Raw genomic sequence first — 17075 nt, 5'->3', positions numbered from 1 at the left:
AGGAAAGTGCAAATATTATATATTTCCTTCTCTTTCCCATCTTTTAAATATCAAGTCCAAAGTTGAAATTTGCCATTTTACCATCTATCTGCAATGGCGCTTGGAGAAGCTATCTGATCTCAAAATTTAACCATTAACATTACAGGTAAAAAATTTAGCTGTTTACCCTGACCTTTATCTATCTCTATCATCAGATATTTCCATACTAATGTACCAATATGAATCTTAAATTCAACATCTTTTGTAAACAAGTTCAAAATCTTACCCAAATCAGTACTCCTCAAGATAATCTCTATTTCTATTAATGGTATCCTCCCACTGTATTAGTAACAAATATTCCCTGATATCTTTGGAGTAGGATTTCAGAATTCTTGATTGAAAATACAACTCTATCATATAATAGTTAGTTGGACAATCCTAGGGATACCTTATTTGTAGTTAAACAACAAATCCAACTTTTAATTTTATGATTTTAGTTAAAACACTTAGGAAGAATGCTGCAATCACAATTCTGAAAACGCTTGCATTATTGGTTAATGTCTATATATTTATATCTTACTTAAAATACATGGTTGGGATACATTTAGTTCCAAAAAATTCAGGTTCTTGATTCAGAGAACTCTGGAAATTGTTGCTTACTTTATAACTTCCAGAAGTTCTTACTGGTATATAGGCAGCTGCAACTCTCACATGCACAGATTAGCATTCAGCTAGACCAGTAGTTGGCAAACTGCGGTCCCTTGAGTGTCCCTTTGTGGCTCTTCCACAAAATACCACGTGCGGGCACACACGTACAGTGTGATTGAAACTTCGTGGCCACACTCAAGGGACCAAAGAGCCGCATGTGGCTTGTGAGCCGCAGTTTGCCGCCCACGGAGCTAGACTCATGGGATCCCCTATGGAGATTTCTACAGCTCTTTTTGTGTGTATATCTCCTCTCCAGTATTCTGCACTGTAAATTTTAGCTACTGAGCTGGCCTGGTGAGTCAGTTGGTTGGAGTGTTATCCTATACAGCAAAGGGTTGTGGGTTCAATTCCCGGTGAGAGCACATACCTAGGTTACAGGATAGATCCCTGGTGGGGGCACATATAGGAGGCAACTGATCGATGTTTCTCACATCAATATTTCTCTCTCTCCCTCTCTCTCCTTTCCTCTCTCTCTAAAATCAATAAGAACATATCCTCGGGTGAGGTTTAAAATTTTTTTTAGCTATTTCACCCTTCAGAAACTCTAATCTCTTGTTTCTTCTCAACTTGGTGCGACTGCCTTGCTCTGCTTGAGTTCTCCCTCCCATCCCCATGGTCCAGAAAGTGCTTCAAGGTCATAACTATGCTGATCATATTGTTCACAAGATTTGATTCTTTCAAGAATCATAGTCCTCCTCTGGCCGCTGTCTATTATTTAAAAAAAGGTGTTTTACATATTCTGTTGCTTTCTGCAAGCGGGGTAGTCCTGTACCAGTATTGTATCATGGCCAAAAGCAGAATTCTCATCATGGAATATTTTTCTTTTTGTAGTTTTTTATTTTTTGAGAGAGAGAGGAGAAGAGGGATAAGGAGAGTAAAACATCAATCAGCTGCCTCTTATAAGGCCCCTGCCAGGGATCGAGTCCACAATCCGGGCATGTGCCCTGACTGGGAATCAAACCAGCAACCTTCCAGTGCACAGGACAGTGCCTAACCAACTGAGCCACACCATCCAGGGCTGGAATACTTTTCAAGGTTACATTTCATGGATTTTCATTTTGTTTTGCAATCGAGAGATATTCAATTATTTTGGTACACTGGTATACTGACTTGTATCTAGCAATCTTGGTAAAGTGCCTTAATTATAATTATTTATTATAGATTCTCGTGGTTTTCAGCATAGATAATTATATCACTCATTAAAAATGGGAGTTTGTTCCTTATCTTGAATCTTCATAGTTTTTATTTCCTGTTCTGACTAGAACATCCAATTCAATCCTGATTAGAAATATTAATAGTAGGCATCTATGTGTTCCCTATCTTCAAAGGAATGCTTATTCAACAACATATACAACAAAAGTATTCAGATGGAGAGGAATTTTAGGGTTCTACCATCCTTAAATTTTGGAAGAATATAAGCATACAGAATAAGTTTATATTTTGATAAGTTAATGATGCAGGTTATAACTCCTAAAATTGCTAAAATATCAGAAATAGAGAGCTGAATATCCAAATTAGTAAAGAGAAAACTGAATGTAGCCAGTTCTCAGACCCATTCACTTTCTTCTTACACTCAGAGTTAGTGACCAAAAATCCACCTGTAGGCTTTAGACATATAAACACATTTGAAAGTTGGTATAAAGTGCTGTTAAGAATTTTTTTTTTTTAAATCACACAAATTGGCCCTTGCTGGTTTGACTCAGTGGACAGAGCGTCGGACTGCAAACTGAAGGGTCCCAGGTTCGATTCCGGTCAAGGGCACATGCCCGGGTTGCAGGCTCGAACCCCAGTTGGGGGCATGCAGGAGGCAGCCCATCAATGATTCTCTCTCATCATTGATGTTTCTATCTCTCTCTCCCTCTCCCTTCCTCTCTAAAATCAATAAAAATATATTTTTTTAAAAAGTCATACAAATTGGATCCTTATAATATAAATGATATTTGGATCACATATATGCTTTTTGGGGGGGTTATCTTGCTACTGCTTTACTTAATGAGATCTGATTCAATGAGTACCAAATTCATTCATAGAAAACACATCACATAAAGAATATACTTACGCTACAGTAATACAAGCTTCTCTAACCACCTGGGATCTAAGATCCTTAGCGGAAAGTTTAAGTGCTCCATCCAACAAGCGTAAATGTTGAAAAAAGCTATCATATTGTGCAGCTCCAGCAACAAGCAATGATCGAATTTTCTTAAGCTGAAATAAAGAAAATTACCATTATTGACCAAAAAAAGTGGCAGTGCAAAAAAAATCTTAAAGCTATCTGAACTTCATTATTTAAACAAAACTTAAAAAATAACATTTCATTCTATTTATATAACTATATTCAGACATTTTAACAGTATTAAACATCTTAAAATAAACATGCAAACCAAAACACAAAGCTTTCTGGGAAAGAACATTATAGATTTGGTTATATGCATAACAGACATATGTAATGTATGAATGAATACATTACTAAATTTTGAAGTTTTAAGGAAGTATTTTTTTTAATAAATTATGGTAAAATTCACATTTACATAAAATTTACCATTTTAAAGTATACAATTCAATGGCATTGAGTACAATCAAAATTTTGTGCAACTATTACCACTATATACTAAGGAGACTATTTTTAAAAGGGCCCAATTCTGGAAACTATATTCACACATAAGCAAAAGAACAGAGGCAGAGGGACCAACCATTAAGCCATCAAAATAGAGACTCAGGCTCTCAGAGCGGAGGAGTCTTCAAATGGAACCCCTCCTCTGGCTTCTTGAGGACAATGAGGCACTCAAGAGGTAAGTCAGAAGTAAATTTGTCCAAGTCACAAACTTTGAATTATAGTCTTTTGACATTGCAAATATCATTTTAAAATTTATCAAATAGTATCTCAAGGATTTAAGCGAAATAAAATATTCTTAATTTAAAAATATCAGGCCTTTTTTTTTTTTTAAATCATGGTTGTGAAAATATTTATCACATTCAGAGAGAGAGATGTGAGAGAGAAAAAGAAAAAGCCAGACAAATGGCCATACTGTCGTGAATTTATATTGACATTATGAAAATACTGAGCATGCAGGAAAAGTGAACTGCTCTTCTGGTAAACCCTGTAAGAATGGAGGACAGTACTGACTATGTAGTCCCACAGACAGGCCACGGCCCTGTGGCATCAGGGAAGCTTGCACTTTCCTGGTCACTCAACAAGTAGCACAGGTAGAGAGACTAACAAACGGGTGAGACAGGTTCCACCTGACCAGCAAAAACAACAAAAATTAGCCTAAGTCAGAAATGCCAACTATCTTGATGTACTTTCCAGAAAGAAATATCACTTATCAGACTTTCTATTTCATAAGTATCTGAAATACCAGAGAGTAGTACTACTGAATTTCCATGTTTTTGAAAAAGAACATTGAAAAAAAGAGGAGAGGGATAAGAAAATAAAAAACTTACTGCATTGGCACGCTGATCCCAGTCATGTTTGTCATCTGACAAAATTTCCCTGATTTTATTTAATGTTTCTTCAAGTTCTCGACCAGAATAGATCTTAAAGATGCAAAATTGTAAGGTTAACATTTCTTACCATGAGCAATGTTAAAATTATTCCCTGATGTTTAAAATAATCTTTCAAGTAATAAGGTTATTTATTTACCATTCCAGCACCATTTATACGAAGGGTGGAAATATATTATGGACAATAATAAAGTGCTTTAATTTGTCTTCCTTCCCTGTTACCCTTATGCTACTTCTTCATTCATGAGTAATTTCAAATATACATTTAAAATGCTTTATCATTTAAAAACAAGATACAAATAGTCCAATTAATAAAAATAGGCCTAATTTCTCAAAACGACTTCAGGTATGTATCTATGCATTCATACACTATTATACAATACTAGTAGTCCTGCACACAATCCGTGCGCCAGTAGCTCTCTGTGGGGCCTGGCTGCTCTGCGCCCGCTGCCCAGAGGCTTTCCATGGCCCAGAGGCCCATTCGCAGCCAGGCACAGGATGCTTGTCTCATCGCAGTGGCCCGGGACTGGGGGACTCTGGCAGGACTGAGAGGACTGGGCGCTGCCATCTTGTGGCTATGGGCGCCGCCATCTTTGTGATGAAGTGATGGTTAATTTGCATATTACCCTTTTATTAGATAGGCTTGCAAAAGGACATGTTTTAAGTTAGTCTCCTCACTGCCCCATGCTAGACAGTAACCAGGATAGCTACATGTTTTGTTTCCTCTGGAGCCTATCATTTGCCAAACACCATTATCCTTTCATTCACTTAAAAAATATTCACATAACAGAAATGTACTATGTTCGGCACTAAGGATACTGTGGTGAGCAAAAACAGACATGTTTCTTGTATTATAAAGTTTATAGTCTGGTCAGGGAGAGAGAAAAAGAAATAAATCAAATGATATAAAATATGAAATTGCAAATAAAGTATAACCAAAGAGAATTATACATTACTATGAAAGTCTATAGTTAATATAGGGGTTTGAACTAGTGTTAGAAAAGTCAAGCTTGAACTGAGAGCTAAAAGATGAGTTAAACATCATTAGGCAAAGTGGAGAGAGATAAGCCTTCCCTGGAGTAAATAGTATGTGCAAAAGCTCTGTGACAGAAAGAAACCGAAAGAAGGCCGGAGTATAGGAGTAAAGAGTGCCAAGGAGCCCGGTCGGCATGGCTCAGTGGTTGAGCTTCGACCTATGAACAGGAGGTCACTGTTCCATTCCTGGTCAGGGCACATGCCCAGGTTGTGGTCTCGATCCCCAGTGTGGGGCATGCAGGAAGCAGCCGATCAATGATTCTCTCTCATCATTGGTGTTTCTGTCTCTCTCCCCCTCTCCCTTCCTCTCTGAAATCAATGATAAATAAATAAATAAAGAGTGCAAAGGAGACCAGGGGAAGAGTCAAGGCCCCAGGCTTACATAAATCAATACCCAGTATCTCTCTACATAACAATCAAGATTCAGAGGTGGGCATGTGACCTAAATCAGAGTGAATCTCACAAATTTTACAGGATTAACCAGATAAGAGACAGAGGGTAATGAAGGTCTGAGGCTCAAAGAGTTGCAGCCATGCTGCTGACCATAAGGGAAGACAATGCAGAGCAATCCAGAAATAAAAGATGGAGAGAAAGGGGTCCTGAGTGATACCATCTGGGTGGTATCAAACAGGTATCTTCATCAAAACAGCCCTACTTATATCTGTCACTACCAACAACCATTAAATTCCAATAAATTAGTTTACTTAAAAAACCATTAAATTCATTTACTTAAAAAACAAACAAACCATGCCCAAACAAGAGTACCAAGTTGAGCAGGGCATTAGATAGTTGAAGAGGTAGGAGGACGACCAGATAACATTCTGTTAGAAGATGATTTCAGGAGGCGGCTTATCTAGTTTTTTCTACCACCCCTCTTCCCACCCCCTGACAATAATCATTCTGCCATATTTCAGAAGAAAGGCAGGTTCCCATACCACTCCCAATCTTATTATGATGCATTACTCTGGAATGTAATAAAAGGTTCCCCTCCCCCCAACAAGGAAAAAAGGGTACCCTAAAAAATTTACTTCAGTGAGAGAGTACACTATTTTTTAAATACTCTTTTAGGAGGTATACAAACAAAAAAGGTTTGAATACAAGTAAAGAATCTGTTGTAGTATAATGACTGATTCCTAAGTTTCTGACCTTTGTAACTGATCAAGTAATGGTTTCCACATATAAACACTGGAAGGGTAGGTGTGTGAGGGGGAAGATCATGAGTCTAATTTCAGACATGCTGAGTTTGAGATGCCTCAGACATCTAAGAAGAGATGTCAAATAAACAATCAGTGGAGAAATTGATGCTCCAGAGGTCTGGCTTAGAGACAAAAACCTGTGCATTATCTATGTAAAGAAGAAAAGTGAAGCCATGCATTTAAAGGAAGTGACTTAGTAAGAAAGAGAAGAGTGAGAAGAAAGGGCTCAGAACTCTTCAGAAATCCCAATATTCAATAGCTAAGTAGAAAATGACGTGCCCACAAAGGAGATAGACATGAAGTGACAAAAACGTAGGAGGAAAACAAAGGAGGGGAGAATACTCAAGCACCTTAAAAAGAAAGTAGAGCAGTTGGACGATGCAATATAATATATAATTCAATAATATGGATTCAATTTTATTTCAGCCTCACTGAAAAATCACTTGGAAAATCTAACTGTACCAACAAATAATAGCTTGGTAGTAATGAGTCAAGTATTTTATTTTTACATAGTCTTTTAAGGAAAAAGTATTTTTAAAGGGACAAAAGCAATTATCTGGAGAGGCACAGAGACAACATTCCTGGGGAGTGCCAGTATATTGGTATCCTTACCTGAATAGAAGGGACATCTGTAAAGGCTTTTATAAAATCTTCTTCATCAACTGCTCCAGCACCTCCTTCCTTAGAAGCACCTGCTAATTTAAAATAATTTTACTTTTTAAAGTTTATTTTTAAGCATTTTAGCATCAATAACATGAAAAACATAATTTTTTGAGCATAACTTTAAGAGACATTCATTTTATTAAAAAGCAATGAAAAAAATCTCCACTTTTCAGAAAAGTCAAGGTACTTAGTAGTAGACTGGCAGTAAAATTCAAATTAAGAACAGAGCCCTTCCATCCCTCATCCAATACAATAACAAGGACATAGGAAATGCAGTGAAAGGATAAGGTTTAAAAGCTGAAAAGCAATTTTAAATGACACGATGTGTCAATAAATGATGGAAAATGTGATATATACAGAATCCATGTGTGCTGCAGGGGTCAGAAAAGCAAATGTGAAAAAAAATGAGAGTCTTGAGATTATCTATAATAATAAAAGTGTAATATGCTAATTAGACCTGATGTCTTTCTGGACAACCATCCGGAAGAACTCCCGGACAAAGCTGGGCTGCAAGGGAAGCCCGGGTCTAGGGGGCCTGCCAGAGGTGGAAGGGAAGCTGGTGCCAGAAGCCGGGGGAAGGAAGGCCTACTCTTGCACGAATTTCGTGCATCGGGCCTCTAGTATTTAAATATGCAAACAAATCATCCTTTATTGCACAAATACTATCAAAAAGTAAACTTGATAAGTAGCTGTTGTTTAGGACCCAATAATTAAGCTACTGTCTTTCAGCTTCAAAGTCACTCTGTTATATTCAGTGGTACTGGGCCTAGGATTAGGCAAACCATTTTTGTGATGATTCTAGTGCCTTCCAGTTAAACTCTGTCAATGGGAGTGATGGAGAGAGACTGGAAGCTGAAGGAAGACGGGACCTTCCTGCCCCTACCTGACTGCTTCTTGTTCTTGTCAGCAAAACCCTAGAAACTCTGGAACGACTTCTGTTTCCAGTAGTATCTGGCTTCACTTTGTACTTTTTTCTAACACTCACTAAACCAGTTCACATGCATCCATCAGAGGCACCGGTCATCTATACTCCCTCCTCAGAAGTCTGAATCAAGGCTCTGCAGGGACCCTCCTCTAAGTCTCTCAAGTTTTAATAATTTTAACCTCCTCGTTTTGTTACTCCAGCTCTAGGGATAGGAGCTATGTACTGTAACTACTGCTACCTCCATGATACTTCAGTGATCTCTTTTTGCATTAATTCAACAATACCCATTTAACAATTCTTTATATTAAACTCTCTCGGTAAGAATACCTGTTGAAGTTTCTGTCTCCTAATTGAACCCTAGCTGACACAGGGATATTTAGTTACTATCTCTACTTTATATATTTATTACTTCAGGGTAAGAATTCAACACATGAAATGGATTTCAACTACATAAGATGTATGTCCAAATGATAATTAACTAAAAAAAATCTCCAAGTAAAAAATTAAATTAAAAGTAACTCCCCAATTAAGTTTATCTGCCAAAGGAAATACTAATATTTCAAAATTGGACTAAAAAAGTTAATATCATCCTAATAAAAACAATACTCAGGATTCCCAAAGGCATCTAAGAAGAGCCTCAACTTCAAACAAAACAAAAACAACCTTTGAAGACCTTTGTATGTGACTTGACCACAGAACAGCATAACAAAGCTGTTAGGCAATAAAAACTGCAAATTAAAAGCAATGACAATTTAATAAACTAAGAGAGAAATGAATGTGTGGTTGCTATAGGAAATTCAATTACAAGAGTAAATAAATTACAGTTATTCCCTAAATATTAAAAAAAATCCAATAAAACAATAAACTTTCAACTCCATCCAAATGATCATTCCAAGTAACTGATTAACTGAAAATAATTAAAGCGAATAAACAAAAAATAAGATACCTACCCTTATTAACATATTACATTCATTTACAAATCTCTTAATAGGGGTTTACTGTTTTTGACAGTAGGTCCTCTAATAGGAGTGCGAAACCTCGATTTTTTTAAAAATTCTTCCCAATCTTTCACAATTGTCTTACACAGACCACTAAACAGAAAATTCTTTAGAGACAGCTTTATCAAGTAGTTCCTCAACATTTAAGTTTTCATTAAAAAAGAAAGATAAACTTTCCACACTCATTAATATTTTGTACATTTATACATCACTTCTTGCAATTTACTTTGTTACAGTAACAAGAGCAACCATTAGGCATGTCTGGGAACACACAATTGATTCCTGGAAAGTATATACTTCAACTGATAGAGGAGACCTGCACAGATGTACCAGAGCAGAAGTTAATAACTCATTGTGCTGAACTGTGGAAGACAATTTTACAGAGGAATGGAAAAGCAAAGGGGAGAACAGTATCAAGAGTTACTACAGTGTAGCCCTGGCTGATTTGGTTCAGTGGATAGAGTGCTGGCCTGTGGAATGAAGAGTCCCAGGTTTGGTTCCGGTAAAGGGCACAATGCCCAAGTTGTAGGCTTGATCCCCAGTAAAGGGCTTGCAGAAGCCAGCTAATCAGTGGTTCTTTCTCATGATGGATGTTTCTATCTCTCTCTCCCATTCCCTTCCTCTCTGAAATCAATAAAAATATATTTAAAAAAAGAGTTACTACAGTGTATATGCAGTATATAAAAGGTATTACACACAGGACAGAATGTTAACTCCACAGCATAATGTCAAAACCTTCAAGGGATTGCAGAGCACCTGATTAAGTCCCAAATAAGGCCAGAAAAAATGGGCCATTGACTAGGAACATTACATAGGAAAGCCTAACTTTGAAAATTCACTCTAATCATAATTATTATCCAGTAAGTTCTGTCTTATGAGTAGGGCCAAATAAGCTAGTGGGGAGGAAAGGGAGGAGAAAGAGAAATCACATGGCTTTTAAAAGTCCCACAGAAGCTGCAGAGTGGAAAGGCTACAAATATTACTAAATGCAGCTTTATGATTATCTCAGATGTGACAATTAGATCTCTACACCTGGACATGAGCATTACCAATTTTGCAAGAACTTGCATAGTTTGAATAGTTGCTCCCAATCTACGTGACTCCTATCTTTTGAGAATCACTTTGTATAAGCAGAGCTGCTGCCAATGGGAGTGCACTGGGTATGTGAATAGTGTTAACAGAGAACATGCTGAGCTCCCCATTCTAGCCTTGCTTATCTCTTGTATGCATTACAGTAAACTTTTTTACCATCCTAGTTTGCCTAATATTTCCCCTCACCTTGGTTTTGTCTGGCCAATAAAGTAAAAAAAAGGATCCCTGTATAAGAGAACAATCTGTTAAATAACTGTTTCACCTCACAATCATCATTCTATTCCAATACAGCTTTAAAAATTCACCTAAAAAACTGTAAAATACTTTTAGCACCAGCAGGGAGAATGGATACCACAGGAGAGATAAAAAGAGTAATGGGCCCTAGTGTCAACTATTAAAGCAAGCAAAGGAGAGTGAGTATACATATCAAAAGGAGATGTATTAGATAAAACAAGTTTGAGAGCAGGAGCACAAGTAGAGAGAGGGCTGAAGGAGGGAGCAATGTTGGCTTCCAATTGACTAAAGCTCTTTGAAACATAACTGGGTCAACAATCACACTAAAAGATATAAATGGGCCAAAACAGAACGGAAGAGCGTTGCTTAGCTGCCTAACCACTCTAAAACAGAGATAAATTTTTCTGTAAAGGGCCAGATAGTAAGTATTTTAGGCCTTGTGGGTCATACAGTTTCTGTTGCAATTACTCAACTCTGCCATTGTAGTGCCAGAGCAGCCACAGACAATATGCAAATAAACGAGCAAGGCTGTATTCCAATAAAGCTCTATTTATGGAGCTTCAAACTTAATATAATTTTGTCACTTATACCTCAAAAAAGGAAAAAGACAATGCATTGAATCTATAGATGAGTTTGGAGAAAACTGAGAGCTTTGTAATATTGTCTGCCTACCCAGGAAAATAGTATGCCCATTTACTTAATGCCTTTTAAATTTTATTTCAATAAAGTTTTATAATTAAAAAAAATACTATGTTCCATAATAACAAGTATTTTGAGGTACAAGCCAAATCAAACCAAAAAAGTGAAAACCTTTTAGGGAAAAAATAATAAACATTAATGAGCCCAGATGATTTAGCTCAGTGGTTGAGCATTATCCTATGAACCAGGAGGTCACGGTTCAATTCCCAGTCAGGTCACAAGCCCGGGTTGCAGGCTCGATCCCCAGTAGGGGGTGTGCAGCAGACAGCCAATCAATAATTCTCTCTCATCACTGATGTTTCTATCTCTTCCTCCCTCTCCTTTCCTCTCTGAAGTCAATAAAAATATATATAAAAAAAGAAAGAGAAGATAAAGGTTCTACAACGGTATCACAGAAGCAGAAGCAAAAAGCTCTCCCTTATCATTTAGTAATGAAACTGCATTTCACTATACCAACAGGAGAGGGCATTTTGAGCTAAGAAACTGAGTAAATTTTTCCCCCAGACCCCACAGAATCACTTGTTATATTCTTAGGACATTTAAGGAAATTTGAATATAGAAGAGAGTATTTAAAAGGAGGTAAGTAGCCCTAGCCGGTTTGGCTCACTGGATAGAGCGTCAGCCTGGGGACTGAAGGGTCCCAGGTTCGATTCCGGTCAAGGGCATTTACCTTGGTTGCAGGCACATCCCCAGTAGGGGGTGAGCAGGAGGCAGCTGATCGATGCTTCTCTCTCATCGATGTTTCTAGCTCTCTATCCCTCTCCCTTCCTCTGTAAAAAATCAATAAAATATATATATAAAAAATAAAAGGAGGTAAGTATATAGTTTAAAAATAAATTTACAGAAAATAAAAGGGCTAAAAGAACAAGTTAAAAACATCACAAAGAAATCAGACAAATCCATAACATGAAATGATCTCAAAGACAACTGGCCTAGACTCCTCAAAAAAGTCACACTGTCTTGCTCTGGTTGATGTGGCTCACTTGATTGAGTGTCATCCCATGCACCGAGAGAACATGGGTTCGATTTCTGGTCAGGGCACATGCCCGGTTTGCAGGCTTGATCCCTAGTAGAAGGCAGCTGATCAATCGATGTGTCTGTCTGTCTCTTTTTCAAATATAAAAATAACATTAAAATAAAAAAGTAAAAATAAAAACTGTAACAAATTGATGAGAAGACAAAACAGCCCAACTAAAGAATGGGCAGATAATAACAACATGAAAATCATAGAAGAGGATATGCTAAATCCTATTAATGGATTTAAACATTCTGAGCCTCACTAGGATAGAAACTCCAGGAGAACAGTGTCTTTGTTTTTGCATTTAAAGTTGCAAACAATATGAATGATATTAACAGGAAGCAGTTAAATTATGGTACATCAATAATATGGAATACTGTACACCTATTAAAAGGATGCAATAACTCACATTTTTAATGTTGAAGGATGAAGAGATATTTTGTTTAAAAAAAGCAAGTTGCAAAATGTTTACTAGTATGATTAATGTGAGCAAAAATAAAATCGAATCTCAATACTTACATAAATGAACACAGAGTGACATGTGAAAGGATACATATCAAATTTATCACTGGTAACTTCAAGACAATGTAATTAGAGAGGCAAGATTTTTTTTCAAACATCTCTCTATTGTTTGGCTTGTTAACAGTGATCATGTCTTTTGTATTTAAACAGAACAAAGTATGCACTTCAATTCTTTTCATTAGTAAGAAACACACAAATTGGTTTTAAAAAAGAAAAATGATGAGTTAATGAAAAAAATTAGTTTAAATTCACAACATGCCCATCATAGAAATAATGCTTCTTAGCAATTCAACTATATTATAATGTATGTGATAAATATAAAGCTACAATTAGTTATTACAAACTTTTATTTTATACAGATCAAGTATAATGAGTGTAACTAATGAGAAATCCCTCACATGTGCGATCTATAGTAATGATATATTTCATTCTTTTCAAAGGCAAACCTTGAATCAATTTGCCTTCCTGTATGAGACTGTAATTTTCTAACACCTAAATCTCAGTCAAAATGTGTACGCAAATGAAGTATGGAAGGATCAATATGCAAACGCTATTAACGCTGGTGGGTGGAATAATAAGCATAGATAGATATTGTAATTATCTTTGTAAGTTTAAAACATTGAACTTTCCATACGGTCTCCTCAATGCCTAATATGAAGCCTTGCACACAGTAGGCTCTATACAGCTATAGAAAAAAACACACAACTTATCTGAGAAGAGACTGAGTCTTCAGTTTGCCTATTAATTTCAATCACAGTAGTTTGGTTGTTTATATTTTCTCTAACCTCTCTTAAACATTCTGAATGTTTCAAAAAATAAACCTTGCACAATAAAATTTCTTTATCATTAAGTTTTGCTCATGAGGTAAAACAGAACACAGGTCAATAAAAATAACTATAGTGTAACATGCATTCTTATAACTAGTAGGCAAGTAAATAACACTGATTTATATTAATAACAACATCTATTGCTAACTCCAATCATATTTACCTTAAAACCAAAGTTTTAAGGGCATCTTATGATGGACAGCCAATGATATGGGATTCACAGTAATTTAAGACAAAATAGTGACTGGCCAATCCCTAAACTCCAAATGTAAGTCCTATTGTTTTGCTATCTGGGATAAAAATAATAAGTATCACATGCAGTATTTGTTAGGGGATAGCCCAGAGATGATCCAAGAAGCCTTTGACCGTGGGCCAAGCACTGGGTTCTCATTTCATCTCTGCTAACAACTAACTGTCGGATCTTGGATACATCATTTAACTCCATGAGGCTCAGTCTCTTCATCTGAATCAGGATCAGACCATTTTTAAGACCCCACCCCTTCAGGATTAAAATCTTCTGGGGTTAGTATCTTTCATTGTCATTAGCGAAAGAAAAGAGGAATAAAGCAAAACACAAACACAAGTTATTTGGTTTTATATAAAGTTCAGAAACAAAAAATTGAGGTTTACAAGTAAAAAATTTGGATTCCCAGATTAAACAACAAATTCTGTGAAATTTGTTTCCTCATAATCTTTGTTTAAAAAAACATAACTTTTTGTTTGCATGAAAAGAAAATATGGACATGATCAGTATAATTTGAGGAAACAGATATGTGGACATTCTTAAAACCCAAGTTAGACATAAATGAAGTAAAACAAATATAAAATATCTTAAAGATGCATTAAATACTACTGAATTTGAAAAGTTGGTAATTACCTAGTTAGAAGAATGGAAAGTTAAAACCATTTCAAAATAGCCTTTGCTATTAGATGGAAATAAGAGAGAGATAATATTCTATCCACTTGAATGAGAGAACAACAGAACTTTGAAAATCAATGATTTGGTCAATGATGTATCTCAGTAGTTATATACAGGCCTCAATGACAAACCACTAACCTCAAAATGTGGTACTAATTATAAATAATGACAATTATATTATCATTTAGTTCAATCTTTACTTTTTAAAAAGAAAAGCAGCCAAAATAATTGGTACAGGAACGGTGATATTATAACTCAGAAAATAAACTTTAAAAAAAGGCAATTTCAACAACAACAACAAAAAAACTAAAAAGTATTTATATCCACAATGAAAAATTACAGGTTTGCTTATTGCAAATATTCTATTTTTCTGGTAATCATACTAGTTGAGCTTTAAAATGACAGATTCGTGGATGTTGAAAGGTAGTGATCATTACTGCAAATTATAATCTCAAAACTACTGAATCCAATAGCTTTGGATTCTCATGCTTTGCCCACTTATTATATGCATGACTCTGTGCAAGTTACTTAACTTCTCTAAACTTTAGTTTGCTCATTTGTAAAATCAGGATAATAAAGTACTAATGAAAAAAATATATATGTAAGAACATTCATTAACTCTTAAAAAATTATTACCTAAAATACTATAGAGAAATAAGTACTTTAAACAATTGTGTATCTTCAACAATTGTATTCCAAGCCATTAAGCCAAAAAAAAGGGGGGGTGGGGAGGGATGTGTTTACCTAAATTCCTATAATAAAATTATAAATCTTATTCAGAAAATGGACAATTTAAGGGAATTCACTTTATCCTATTCTAATCAGTAAAGCACAAAGGTAACATGAGTTTTTATGGCAATAGTATATTGGTATGGAACCTCTTTATAATTTCCCTTGGCTTAAAGGCCACACATTTATAATTTGACAACAGGTTGGAACACTGAGCCAAAGAACAAAGCAACACTAACTCACACTAAAGATTAAACACAGGCTCTATTGGTTTTAATTAATTGGATAAAACACTTTGCTAAAAATAGCATACATCTCTCTAATCTTAACATATATCTCTGGGAGAAGTAAATTAAACTCTAAAACTTCAAAAGTAGATTCAGTCAGGATTCCAAAGAAGCTCACTTTATTTTTATTTTGGTAATCTTATCTGAAAGAATTATGTTAAACTTGGTAACTGTTATTGGCTTATACCACTATTATATACCTCCACCCCCCATCATACTATGCTTTTTTTATATACCTAGGAGTAGCGAATGGATATGAGGTACCATCTCACACCTATCTGAATGGCTATCATCAACAAATCAACAAATGACAAGTGCTGGCGAGGATGCGGAGGAAAAGGAACCCTCGTGCACCGCTGGTGGGAATGCAGACTGGTGCAGCCACTGTGGAGAACTGTAGGGAGTTTCCTCAAAAAACTAAAAATGGAACTCCCATTTGATCCAATGATCCCACTTCTAGGAATATATCCCCCAAAACTAGAAACACCATCGGAGAGGATATATGCACCCCTATGTTCATAGCAGCACAATTTACAATAGCTAAGATTTAGAAACAGCCCAAGTGCCCATCAGCAGATGAGTGGATTAAAAAACTGTGGTACATCTACACAATGGAATACTATGCTGCTGTAAAAAGGAAGTAACTCCTACCATTTGCAATAGCATAGATGGACCTAGAGAGCATTATGCCAAGCAAAATAAGTCTGTTGGAGAAAGATAAATACCACATGATCTCACTCATTTGTGGAATATAATGAACAACATAAACTGATGAACAAAAACAGATCCAGAGACAGAGAAGCATCGATCAGACTGTCAAACCTCAGAGGGAAGGCAGGGGAGGGTGGGGAAAGGGGGAGAGATCAACCAACATATGTAATACCTTAATCAATAAAAAAATAAAATGTATAGTCTAGAAAACAGAATAGTTATAAAGAGAGACAGGGCAACCTTCAACTATTTGAAAGTCATGTTAACAAATAATTGGGGGAATGTCAAGGGGGAGGGAAGGAGGCATATGTAATACTCTTTGCAATACTTTAAGCAATAAAACAAAATTTAAAAAAATAAAATAAAATGTGATGAAATGTAAAAAAACCACACAAATAATTAATCTTCCCTGCTAAGTTACAAGGAGGCAGATTTTAATGCAGCGGTTCTCAACCTGTGGGTCGTGACCCCTTTGGCGGTCGAACGACCCTTTCACAGGGGTCGCCTAAGACCATCCTGCACATCAGATATTTACATTACGATTCATAACAGTAACAACATTACAGTTAGGAAGTAGCAACGAAAATAATTTTTGGTTGGATCACAACATGAGGAACTGTATTTAAAGGGCCAGAAGGTTGAGAACCACTGTTTTAATGTAATATGAAAAAAGATTTTATCAAGAATTGAAATGGGCTTATAACCTTTCTGGAGGACATTATGACAGGCTGAAATAATATGAGAAATCCCTGCACCTTTTAATTCAGTAAATTTTAAAAAGAATGACAGCACAGTTTATAATAGCAGAAAATATTGAAAGCAACCTAGATACTATTTAGCCATGAATAGTGTTCAATTAATAGTATAAGACAATGAGAAAATGCTCAAGATAAAATAGAAAAAAAGTATACAAAACTACATAACAAGTAATACCAATCCTGTCCTCCTAAGAAAACATTTGCATGTATAAAAATAATTGGAAAAGTAATTATAAAAGTAATTAAAAGAAAGTACATCATAATTTATCAGCTG

The 17075-nt window shown here is 35.8% G+C and overlaps 1 protein-coding gene across 23 annotated transcripts in view; it reads right to left on the bottom strand.

Moving 5' to 3' along the window:
* The window catches only part of CLASP2 (cytoplasmic linker associated protein 2), a 136086-nt gene that overhangs the window by 79406 nt on the left and 39605 nt on the right, over positions 1 to 17075 (bottom strand). For 15 of the 23 annotated variants that reach the window (XM_014548388.1, XM_014548392.1, XM_005877095.2 and 12 more), the window contains 3 exons: positions 7032 to 7114; positions 4129 to 4221; positions 2747 to 2892 (listed from right to left, as the gene is read on the bottom strand). In XM_014548388.1, the coding sequence (XP_014403874.1) occupies positions 2747 to 2892; positions 4129 to 4221; positions 7032 to 7114 (322 nt within the window). The remainder of the gene's footprint in view (positions 1 to 2746; positions 2893 to 4128; positions 4222 to 7031; positions 7115 to 17075) is intronic. The other 8 variants (XM_005877094.2, XM_005877098.2, XM_014548394.1 and 5 more) reach the window with 1 other exon arrangement.

Source organism: Myotis brandtii, unplaced genomic scaffold (assembly GCF_000412655.1).
Source record: "Myotis brandtii unplaced genomic scaffold, ASM41265v1 scaffold506, whole genome shotgun sequence".
NCBI classification, from domain to species: Eukaryota; Metazoa; Chordata; class Mammalia; order Chiroptera; family Vespertilionidae; genus Myotis; species Myotis brandtii.
The sequence above is the reverse complement of the archived record's forward strand: the minus strand, read 5'-3'. Positions and strand labels throughout refer to the sequence as shown.